General features: G+C 34.1%; 1 protein-coding gene across 1 annotated transcript in view; it reads left to right on the top strand.

Annotated features, from left to right (window-relative positions):
- Nucleotides 1-13,050, top strand: part of limch1b (LIM and calponin homology domains 1b) — a 222,106-nt gene that overhangs the window by 198,031 nt on the left and 11,025 nt on the right. Inside the window, exons 16-20 of the mRNA XM_056472848.1 lie at nucleotides 1,973-2,051; nucleotides 2,789-2,814; nucleotides 10,624-10,716; nucleotides 12,579-12,719; nucleotides 12,799-12,881. Of these exons, the coding sequence (XP_056328823.1) occupies nucleotides 1,973-2,051; nucleotides 2,789-2,814; nucleotides 10,624-10,716; nucleotides 12,579-12,719; nucleotides 12,799-12,881 (422 nt within the window). The remainder of the gene's footprint in view (nucleotides 1-1,972; nucleotides 2,052-2,788; nucleotides 2,815-10,623; nucleotides 10,717-12,578; nucleotides 12,720-12,798; nucleotides 12,882-13,050) is intronic.

The raw sequence follows: 13,050 nt of genomic DNA, 5'->3' as shown, positions 1-13,050 counted from the left end.
TTCTAAATTCTGTTGTTGTTTTTTGCATGCTGTACTGTACTGTAAATACACATGTACAGGAAAGAGTACTTGCATATATACAGAGCTAACTACGTTTTAAAATGATTGTAATCAGACTACAGTTACTTTTTATTGGATTGCATAATGGTTACATATTATTTATACAGTGGCAATAAGCTGTTCACAGTTGATTGAAAATATTATTTTGCAACTTTTTTTACTTTAAATTTGATGATAATTCTCAACCTGCTACTAACATTTATGAATTTTTTGTGTTTTTTTATATTAGTTTTGTAATGTTGCAGTTTTGGAATTTGCTTAATTATTGGTAAATGATTTAAAATCATGAAATGGGATATTGTTTTGAGTGTTAACGTCAGCAAACACACATCAATTCATATTAGTCTTAGTGTCTTTAAAGATTAAGTGTCTATAACTCACTATGAACTGTTGAGGCTCTTGTTGGTGATAAAAACTGCAGCATATATTTTTCTTTTAATCTGTTAAAATAGTGCAAGATTGTTCTACTTTAATATATGTGACATCAAATAAGGGTTAGCACAAAAGTAATCTAAATATAATCCAAATGGAGTCAAATGTATAATAATCAAGAAATGCATAAGAAATGTTAAATTACGAGAAAATGATAGAGAAAATGATTATAAGAAAAGTTATATTAGTGCTTGAAAAAATTTCTCATGCAATTTGTAATCAGTAACTGATTAGAATTCCTAAGTAATCTACCCAGCTCTGCGTATATCATGGTAATTAGAAGAATCAAGTAATACTTTATTTTGATGGTCTCTTTTTAGACATTCTGTTGGCAATAAATAACTTTCAACTACATGTAATCTATCACCCATTAGTATTAAAAGATTGCCATCTTAATCTAGTCAAAGCTAAATTGTAATTGTACTTTTTTGTGCATACACAGTGGAATTCACACACACAGGCAATAGGGTATATGCAAAAGTATGCAGAAGGACTTTGGTCAAGCGCTTCCGGTGTACTGTATGCCGTTACAAAATCGGCACGTTTAAGGTCTGTTTCTTTAAAAATCAAATCTTCACTGTCTGATTGATATACGATATAAAGTGGGCCTCAGAATGTACAAGAAGCACTGCATCATGACATTTTTCCGCGCCATGTCTTTAAATTATGAAAATTTGCTTTACCCCAGTATTTTCAATGGAGTTTCTGCGCTAGTTTGCTGATCCTTACAGGCGCATGCGTGTAAACGGCTTTTCATCTCGTTTTATGTTTGAACAACTAAATGAATGCTGAAGTCTTTTTAACCGATTATATTTAATTACATTTCAACATTGATGCTGTAAAGGGAACCGTATAAAATTTTAAAAAGTCGCATTAACCGTTCACCAGAAGTTTATTGTTATGGAAAGAAACACTAGCTGTGCATTTACCCTACTGACACATGGATGCTAAAAAGATTCATTCTTGTCTAGATTTAGTATGGCAAGCCTAAACGCTTATTTGTTTACCTACTAGTATCATTTCCATTTAGTAGTAGGCTACTTTTTCATTAGTTACTAGTGCTTAATCCTAGTACTTTTATTAGTGTTACTATTATTACTTTTTAAAAGACACTAGTACATATGTATTAGATACTATTTATTATTAGATACAATTAATATTATCATATCCTTTAATTTTAATTAGTAGTGAATGGTGATTAATCCATTGTAATTTTTTGCCATTGACCTCAATTAAGTAAGAGTAGTACTGTATTAAGATATATACTAGTAAGTTTTATAGATTAAAAGTTACAAATTACTTTGAAAGTACATTCCACATATCTCACTACCCCTGACAGTGTACTCATGCATTACTTAGTTGACATGTAATTCCAAAAATACTCATAATCAACAAAATGTTTAAAAGAGACCATCAAAATAATCATTGTAACCAAATAATTGTATTTTCTGTATCTGTTTGACTTTGGATTTTAATTTAGGTCAGTGAGCTAAAGACCCCACAGAAATCAACAAATGAGCCAGAATCATCCATGCCCGAATCATACAGAACCAAAGCAGGTGAGTGTTATTCAACACTAACTATAGCCAGAGTTTTTCACCCTGAAGTTCATTTCTCCCATTAGGTATTATATACAATTAAAAGCCAAAGGTAAACTCTCATTTCTTCCCATGTTTGGGTCATTGTTTAGAGTTGGCTGTCAGTGCTCAGTTAACAGCGTTGTCAAGTAATCCTAAATTGCGCAGAGATTTCTTCACCCTATCAGTCCCGTCTAATGAATTCTCCCATTGGTTAATAGCCAGACTAATTCATGACTGTTATTGTGGTCTAACCTCACATAACCCATTGTTACAGTATGTGATGTCACACAACCTCTGAGAGACATGAAAATATTATTTCTCATGGTGGGAATTGAATATGAAAAATGTCTGTAATACTCCATTATCTAAAGGAGTAGCTAAATTTACACTATTGACCTTTTATGTGTTTGTGTATTTTTTATTTTAATGTTTTGCTCAAACGTCTGTTCAAAATACAATGTATTGCACTGAGTTCATTTGTCTCACTGAATTGTCCAGTGTTGAGTGTATTGTGACTCTTTCGAAAAAGTCTAGATTAAACTTTATAATAATATAACAATTAGGATAATTAAGTTATTAATTGATTGTTTTTATGTTTTTAGTTTACATTTGACAGCCAGTGCCCTTTTTTCAAGCAAAACAAATAAATAATAATAATTATTAATGAAATTGCTGAAAGAATAGGTCTAAAAATGTGCTTTGTTTTTATTTTCCAGACATGGCTGAAAAGGCTCATGGAAATGTAAGTAATGACATTAAATCTATTCATCTGTCATTCCTTTTTTCCTTCTTTCCTCGAACTCTTCAGTTTGTTTATGATGTTTGTTTTTTCATCTGGTATTATTTTATCATTTTTCTGCAAAAGAGAATTAGATCAGTTAAAATGGATTTAGACAACGTTTGCCTCATTAAAGTTTCTGCTCATTAATATTTAAAGAAGTATTTAGTGGTTATTAAGTAAGTGGTTAAATTTAGCTATGGGATGGGATTAAGGCTTCAGAATATGTTCATGCGGAATAACATCTTAATATGTGATTTAAAAGTCCTTATAATCCGTAATGATATAATACATAAAACAGAGTTAATAAATAATAATAGTCATAATTATAAAGTAATATAATATAACTCATAATAATCAGTCCATACATTATGCAAGCTATAAGCAACTACACTTAAAAATATTTAGGCCTAACAAAAAAGATTTATGTATTTTGATTTGGATTACATACTTTTAACATAGTTGAACTAATAAACGTTGGGATTGATATGTGTTAGTTAAACAAAAACAAACAAATAAGAACAAGATTTATGTAATTATATCGCTAAATCCAATGCCTTTTAAATGCTTCTTATTAATTCATCTATTGTGTGGAGTATAGAGCTGCATCAATTTTGTTCCCAAATATTAAGTAAACCAAACTCATAGAATTTAACTAATTGAATCTGGCTTTTTGTAAAGGTAGAGATATTTATACCATTTCCACATCTAATAGAATTAATTTTTCATAGATTTAGGTTGATTCTAAGGAATCTGACAGCATACATTAAAAAAACTGACAAATTAAATAAAATCAAAAGGTTACAAACAGTTCATGATCAACTTCCTCATGATTCTTTGTTTTATTTTTGTATTTTTTGAATGTGTAGTTCAAAAAAGTATGAACTGCTGATTTGTAAAAATAATACTTGTTAAAATGCCAATGACATGCTACACTTCTCATGCTCCTGAAACCAGATCTAACATTCAGAGATTAACTGTTACCAAGGAACAAGAAAGCAGGCTTGTGAGATTTTGATGGCAATCTTTAGATGTATTTAGAGCATAAAGGTCAGAAATGTACATGAAACAGAGCGATTTGTCCAGAGTGATCTGTTTCATCATTTCAATGCCTAATATGAATTTTTAAAGATGGCATTGTCATAAAATAACAACAGAATCTAAGTGCGATATATATATATATATATATATATATATATATATATATATATATATATATATATATATATATAATTTATTTATTTATTTTTTATTATTATTATTTTTTTCCCCGAAAATCCAAATGTATGCTGTAGATGATGGCTGTGCAAATCCATAAATGAAGCCAGTGCAGATAGTAATTCAGAAACAAGAAAGTACTAGTAACTACAAACTCGATTTACAAGAACATCACCTGACAACCTTGACTCCTGAATAAAACACAGACAGTGACATGAAAAGCAACTGACTGATGACCAGATACTGAAACACCAGCTATATATATAAACACAACAGAATAAGCTATAGCCATAGCATGCTTCTTACAAATCAACAGACCCACAAGCATACTACCAGTAAAAAGGTAAACACTGACACTCCCACACAAGCATGCCAGAACATGCACATGAGGCCAAATGAGCTCACAGACCCATAGACTAAATAGAAGGTATGTGGCTTAGGTAAGTGCACAAATTCTCCAGAAACCATAGACATGTCATTGTAAACTACTAATACTAGTACACACACACTCACCCATACAGCATGGTGTGCTCTGAAATAAACATATGCAAATTAATCATACTTAAGCTGTCAAAATATATTTAAATAAATTGAGGAGATGCTGCCAGATTATCTTTTGCCCCTGAGTTGTGTTGTTGAAAACCTATAGTCTAAATTATAATTAAACTCTACTAAAGGGGCAGGCAGAAGTGTATTTAGAGTTGTATTTTGTATGTTTAACCTATGTGAATACACAGGCAAGAATAAATATCACCCTCTGCATAAACAACTGTTTTTTATATCAATAAAGTGTATTGATATTCTTTCAGCCCCAGAAAAATCACAGTAATAATTGAGTGATTTGACACAGTTTATAAATGTGCAGTAAACACTTATACTCAGCAATTTACATATGTCTGTTGCCTCATTACAAACACACATGACAAATTTCACAACATACATGTTAAATTAAAGAAGATGCATTTAAACAGACGTTATAGCTTTTCTTTGCTATACATGTTTAATCCGTATATCCTGCATTTTGCATTCTGATACACTGTGAATAAATGAGACACTTTGCTTGTCTCATTTACAAAAGTAGTCCCAGATACAAAATAATTTTAGTACAAGCTAAAATAAACTTAATAAAAGAAATAAAGATGATTGTTGGAATGTAAATAGGAAATGTTGTGGCCAATCAGATGCTTCCTGTGGACATAGAAACAATGGTGTTTGAGGCTTAGAGAATTCCTGATTACGTACCCCTATGTACATTTCTGGAGAAAGTAAATACGTCCCAGGAGCTATGTTTTATGCTGTTTTTGTTTTCGCAAATCCACCAGAGGTCGCTGTATATGCTTTTTCAGATCTCAAATTTCTCTCACGAGTGCCATTCGCACCTGCTGTCGACTGACTGACTTACTGACAGACCAACTGATCGATACCCCCATCCTCCCACCTCACTAAACCTAACTAATAGCGTTTTAAAAAGCACAGATTGACCCGCCCACCCACTTCTCTAAACCCAACCGACAGTGTTTTGAAAAGCAACCCAGAAAAAGAAAAGCCCCCTGATTTTTACCACGTTTTCAGATTTCATTCTCACTCTGTTATTTACTTATTTTAACTTATTTTCTGGAACCATTTTTCACTGGAGTCAACTCCACTCTGCATCTCAAGTCTGCCAATGTACTGTATGCATCAAGGTACTAGACTACTAACTGGTAGCATCGAAAAATCCATCCGAGGTAAGCAGTCAGCTGGTAAGCGAGAAAAGGAATGGCGTCATACCGCCCCATAGCTTTCGTTTTTAAGTTGAAATGCAGCCATACATATATCTCTGGCTAAATAATTCACGATCTCCTGAAATGTATATAGGGCTACGTGTTCAGAATGAGCCAATGTTGCCTTTTACTTATTATTTAGCTATCCCGTATATCCAGATTTTCTTTCTATGGCACCTTTAAAGGGGTCAGACTGTATCTACTTTTTACACAAATTTGTATAAACTTTTTTACATAAAATCTGCTAAATGACTTTAATACTTCCCAAAATGTCACTTTTCGAAAATTTTCAATACCAGATGAGAAAACAGCTCAACTTTTCCATTTTTTCAACTCTTTTCATGATCATCAGCTCTGTCCTTTCTAGTAGAGCAGACTACTTTAGGTGCAATAGATGAACGTTCTCTCTGTCCACTTCCTTTCTCACTGTTTTTGGTGTTGTTTGGTGCACCCTCGTTCGGCGTGTGTGCTTGTGGGTGCATATAATTGCGGACGGTACGGTTAGGTCCCTCCCACAGTGCTGAATCTGATGAATCGGGGTGAACACTTTTCTTGGGACCCTGAGGAAGAGCGCAAGCGTCAGGAGAGGTGGCAGCAAGAGCAAGAACGTATGCTTCAGGTACAACGGCTTGAGTAATGAGAGCCCAGCTTGAGCCAGCACTGAGAATCAAAGCAGCTTCAAGAGCACAACCTGAGCATGCTTAGTCTCTACAAGTCAAGCAGACTATAGACTAACCAGCCAATCAGCATTTTATGCTTATGTTGCTTAAGCATATAAGATATATTTCTCCTAAAAATGAAAATTTTGTCATTAGAATGCACAGGCTGCTTTTTTAAAGACACCATTTGGTTACCGTTTGCTTTGATTGAAGTAAAAAGCAGCATGGGTATTCATTTACTGTAGATAACGCCATATTCTTTTCAAATGGAATGTAATTAGAGTGAGTAAATGATGACAGAATGTTCATTTTTGGCTGATTCCTTTAGATTGCATGATTAAGTTTACTTTTCTTTCAAAATAAATGAACTATATTTTACTTGATAACAGAAAGTGATGGGGTGTGTTTACACTTGGCAGGTTTGGTTCAGTTTTGTTAGTGCATTTCATTTGAATAGGTGTGAATGCTGCCAACTGAACCTTTGTATGCACAAGTAGGCAGACTAAATAGGCTTCCTACCTTAAATTTTTGGTGGGGTTTGACAGATACATGAACTCGAAGACATGTAAACAAGTAGAAAACTAGAATACTCAAGCATATCTTGTTTTTCTCATCACATTTGCAGTGTTGCCCATTACAGTTATAAAGGTTCTAGAAATGCATTCTCTTGCAGCAGATCTTTGTATATGCGTGACAGAGGAATTTTGAGGCTTCTTTACACATTTATTAGCTCTTTATGAGTTACTAAATATCATCACATGTACACACATGTACAACAAGCACATTTAGCCCAGCACACTGCAGTGTTTTGTATGTTTGGTACATTTAGTAGGGCATTTTTGATATCTTTATATTTATCTTAAAGGGCTAATACAACCATAGCAGATTCTATCATCTGTTCAAGTTTCTTTCTTCTGTTTAACACAGAATATGATATTTTGAAAAAAGTTGAAAAGTTGCCATTGACTTCCATAGTATTTTTTTCCTATTATGGATGTCAGTGGATTTCCATAACATTCTTTTCAATATTTATATTTTACAACCACTTGAGTAAATAGTAAGTAAATGTACATTTTTGGGTGAACTATCCCTTTAAAAATTACAGCGTTAACTCTAAGGGCCCTATCAGACGCCTGATGTAATGCAATGTGCAACACAGTATGACAGTATAACACATCAGTGTGACGCAAGTATTTTTTTGTTAGTTTCAGCCTGGCACAGGTATCATTTTCACATTCTGCACGATTTGTTTAAATAGCAAATGTATTTGTACCCATTTGTGCACTCTTTTGTGCTAGTCTAAAAAGGAAGTGTGTAAAGATGCAAATTTGGTGCATTGCTATTTTTAAGGCTTCTGAAAAAGACTGTGCCATTGACCAACTAAAAGCTGCTCTAATGTCAGCAGCATACATACATCTTTACATTTTAAAAAAAGTAAAGGGTTCAAATGTAAATATGTATATATACAGTTGAAGTCAGAATTATTAGTCCCCCTCATTTATTAGCCCCCCTGTTTATTTTTTCCCCAATTTCTGTTTAACGGAGAGATTTTTCTCAACACATTTCTAAACATGATAGTTTTAATAACTCATTTCTAATAACTGCTTTATTTTATCTTTGCCATGATGACAGTAAATAGTATTTTACTAGATATTTTTCAAGACACTTCTGCTTAAAGTGGCATTTAAAGGCTTAACTAGGTTAATTAAATTAGGCAGGTTAGGGTAATTAGGCAAGGTCTTGTATACCAAAGGTTTGTCCTGTAGACAGTCTGAATAAAAAATAGCTTAAAGGGGCTAATAATTTTGACGTAAAATGGATCTTAAAAAAACTGATTTTATTCTAGCTGAAATAAAACAAACAAGACTTTGTTCATAAGAAAAAATATTATCAGACATACTGTGAAAATGTCCTTGCTCTGTTAAACATCATTTGGGAAATATTTAAAAAAGAAAAAAATCAAAGGAGGGCTAATAATTCAGACTTCAACTGTGTTGAAGTCAGAAATATTAGGCCCCCTGTTTATTTTTTCCCCAGTTTCTTTTTAGCGGAGAGAAGATTTTTTTCAACACATTTCTAAACATATTTGGCATGATGACAGTAAATAATATTTTACTAGATATTTTTCAAGACACTTCAGCTTAAAGTGACATTGTCACATAAAAAGTGGATTTAGACACCTTAAGTGTTTGCACAAGACTAAATGTTTTTGGTCCAGTCCTAAACAAGAAAGAAGTGTAAACTACAAGTGTGAACACCCCCTAATCTAACTGGATAACTGAAATTCAGTGAATTACTTCATCTTTTCTCTCAGGTGACCTTTAATCAGAACTGATTGATAAGAAGAGAGGATGCATGTTTTAGATTTTGTAACCCACAATTGGGCTGTTGCCTGGTTTTCAGCTGCACACTAGACTAAAACCAAATGAGGATCAATATACAGTACAGCAACTCCTAAAAGTATTTGGACACTTACAAGGAGTCATTTAAAAAATGTAAAATCTGCCCTCATTTACATTTACAGCAACTCCTAAAAGTATTTGGACACTTACAAGGAGTCATTTAAAAAATGTAAAATCTGCCCTCATTTACATTTACAGTTGTATTTAAACTGTTTATGTTTTGCTGTCTTCTGTGGAAGATATCCATTGTGTGCCTCTTTTGTGTTTTCAGATATTACTTATGATCTGTTTATTGTAGATGCATGTAAATGTACATTGTATAAGGTCTTAAAATATCAATGTACATGTTCTTGTCTTTCAAATGAAAGAACTGATTCAGAACTGCCTGAAATAAATATTAATGACAGTAATTGCAGTATTAATTCCTATACAAACCTATAGCAGCTGCTTCGAGTTTTATCACTCGATTGAATGGGTGTTATCAGTGGTTATCAGCTGATAGATGTGGGCCAGTGGGGGCCTCCTTGTCTACTGGTAGGCTGAGAAGACTGTTATCATCTATTCACATGGTTAATCGGCAATAGATCACAAATACGGCTATGGCCAGAAGTTAAAGATAATTATTTATATTATTTATTAATTTTCCATGAATTGTATTTTATTAACGTTTACCACAACCCTAAACCCAACCATCACAGTAATATAAAAACAGATCTGGATCTGGATTCTTCTCTATTAGTATAAATGATTACCCATGTGGATGGATGATAACAGCCTTCTGAGCCTACCAGTAGGCATAGAAGACCCTTACTGACCCATATCTATCAGCTGATAACCCCTGATAGTTGCGATTCAATGGAGTGATAACATTTGAAGCAGGTGCCTACAGTATGTAGGTTTATATTAGATTTGCATAATGCCTATGTTCTATATGGCTGCCCAACAATAACAGCCCAATAATCTCGTGTCAGCTGAGGCCAGGGAGAGTTTGTGTTGTTGGCATCTGAATTATTATCTGCACTAAGAAGGCAAAACCATGGGACCTAAATGAAAATATGGCAAAACAGACACAATAATTGACCACTAGTTCTGTTTGTATCATTGTGTTTACAAGTGCTGAGGAAGCCCGCATTCAGATATAATAATAGATGTTTAATTGTATGACACATGCTGTTAGAAGTAGACGAATCACAGCAGATCTGACCAATCAGAGCAGAACAGGCCCATGGAAGGAAACTGCATTCTTGAAAGACAATGAAACGTGTATTTTATGAATATAATGTTTGTTTTGACCTCAGATAGATGTAAATCTCTTGTGGGAAACCTCCAAAACCTCTAAAATCTTTAAAATAGCATAACAGAGGCACTTGAATATTTTATGTTCCACAGAAGAATGAATAATGGCAGATTTTGAGTAACACTTAAATGTTGAAATACTTTTTGAAAGTCCTTAGGAGCTGATTATGAATAGCTTCCAAATCGGTTTGCACAATTTAGCAGCTAAAAGTTGATGAAATATTTGACATTTAACAACACTCTGATCATAACCTAGCATGATGCACAAATCCCTGCTTGTGATGAAGACATCCCTGCGTTTGTGTGAGTGTGTGTGTGGGGAAGCAACATTGATGAAACGTTTTACTTCTGATCTTAGTCCTGCAGATAATAAGTTTGTAGTATTAGATATGAATAACTTTGAAATCTGCATTAAATGTCTTTGTGTGATCACAGGAGAAATATCGACGTGAGCAGGAGAAGCTAAAGCAGGAGTGGGAGCAGGCACAGAAAGAGGTGGAGGAGGAAGAGAGACGCTACCATGAGGAGGTGAAGCCACTCTCTTTGTGGATCTTGCAGACTTCATTTCCAGAGTATTTGCTACAATTAAAAATGTAACCGATAGCTCTGATGCCCTTGTAATGTTTGCATACTGAATTGGTATTGATTTTTCAATTGTATTTGCGTAGACAAATATGATGGGTCTTTTAAAGCCACCTACATACTAATATAAATGTGGCATGATGTAATTTTAATAAACAGTCTAACAGCTGCCTGGTAAGTACTGGTACTTCCTTGTGGACATGCAAATCTAGTTTGCACTGTTACTGTATATTTGACAGTGTTGCAAATAATCTCTTCTCTCAGCTGAGAACAGGATGAGTTTATGAAAATTAGATAATACATAATATATAATATAATAATATAATATAATAATATATATACTCAAATATATAATATACAAAATACTATTTTTTAGTTTTTCTTTATGTCTGAACAAAAAGTTGCTTATCAAAAAGTCCTTACCCTTCTCAATAATGAATAGAAAAGCATTTATTGGCTATTACAGCAATCAAACGCTTCCTATAATTGCTATAGATGGTCTCCTTGCCATCACCCTGATCTTTAGCTTGAGTCAGGACTCAACTGTGAGCTGTGAGTTTGTGTCGTTGTCATGCTGGAATGCCCACTGGTGCACAAGGCCAAGTTTTTTTGTAGACTGCCTGATGTTGTTGTTGAGAATTTAGATGTATTGCTCCTTGATTAGATTCTCTGGTCCACCAACTGAACCCCTCCCCAACCCCCACCCCCCAAAAAAATTTAAGATTCTGACCACCATGTTCGATAATGGGGATGTTGTTCTTAGAGTTGAAGTCTCCTCCTTTTTACACCAAATAAAGTCTGCTTTATTGTGGCCAAAAATGTACATTTTATTAAACTTTTTTCTATTTTTGACCATAAAACAGAAGACCAGAAGTCTTCTTTGTCCAGATGAGCATTTGCAAAGTCCAAGTGGGCTTTTGTGTGCCTTCTCTGGAGAAGTGGTGTCCTCCTTGGTCTTTGTTCGTGGAACCCAGCGGTGTGCAGTGTCCGTTGGACTGTCTGTATTGAGATGTTCCCACCAGCAGAGCCCTCCCTCACTATCCTCCTGGCCAGTACAAATGTCACTTATAGCTTCCGAACACGTCGGCTGAAATTTCTGCTCCTTCCGCCCCTTTGTCTCAGCCATGACTGTCCACAAACCAGCCATAGAGAGCTTCTGTTTTTGACCTGTTGATTAAAACGGAACTTTTGATTCTCTCATAGACTGTGACAGTTTGAAAAACGTTCAAATAATTTTGGACATGTTCAAATGTTTAAAAAAAATCCACAATTGTTGTAACATTTTCATAAAACCTTTTAGGAAAAGTCTGTGTCGTTTTCAGTCAAAAACAAACTTGCTGGTTGAGTAAAAGTAGCTTTAAGTCAGAATTTGGTTTGAAGAATTTCTGGATTGACTGTATAAATATTTTTTTGTTGTGTTTTTCCCCATAAATCATACTTACAATGATACATCATCATAAGATGAATCTAAAATGGTTTGACATATAAATCTCAATTATCTGAGGTAACTCACCAAGCAATTTAGTGTATAATAGATGTCTAATAGATGTGTAAACATTGACTTCTTGTCTAAAACTAGGCTAAATTTGGTCTGTCAGGGAAAATCTAATTGACATCTAACAATAGTCCAAAAATAGACTAGTCATCAAATGACTTAACAGACTTTAATATTCATTTTAGTCTAGTCTATTAGATTTTCACTGATGTTTAGCCTTGTTTTAGTCAATACTTCTATGTTTAAACATCTATTAAGTATCTATTACAGCATAAAAGCTTTTGCCAATAACTGTGTTATTTCTTGATTACAGGAGCAGAAGATTCTGGAAGAGACTGTGACCCCTCTGACCCCTCACTCACCGATTGCACCGCCAGTCCTTCCCAAAACTCAAAGCACTTTACACTCCCAGCCCGATCGGGAATATAAGCAGGGGCCAGTAGAGAAGCAGCCGGTAAGACTTCAAGGAAGTGTATTAAAGGGAAGTGTCTGATGCTGGTGTGAATGACCCTCACTGTTTCTCACTCCATCAGAGCTCTGAGAACTGCAGACAAAGGGAAAACGGCATCAGTGAAGCAGCACAAAGAAAGACGGAGAGTTTACAGATGACAGTAAGGTCTGGAACAGCAACTCTAGGAATTAACTTGAAGAAAAATGCACCCAAAAATGAACATTGTGCCATTATTCATCATTTTACACCTGTAAACTGTTACTTTTGTTTTTTTGGAACTATTTTTATATACAACAGTTCAAAATGGGGTTTTCAAGCAAGGTGTGCTGTTACC

This window comes from Danio aesculapii, chromosome 14, assembly GCF_903798145.1.
Source record: "Danio aesculapii chromosome 14, fDanAes4.1, whole genome shotgun sequence".
Lineage (NCBI taxonomy): Eukaryota > Metazoa > Chordata > Actinopteri > Cypriniformes > Danionidae > Danio > Danio aesculapii.
Note: the sequence above shows the minus strand (reverse complement) of the source record. Positions and strands in the feature narration are given on the sequence as shown.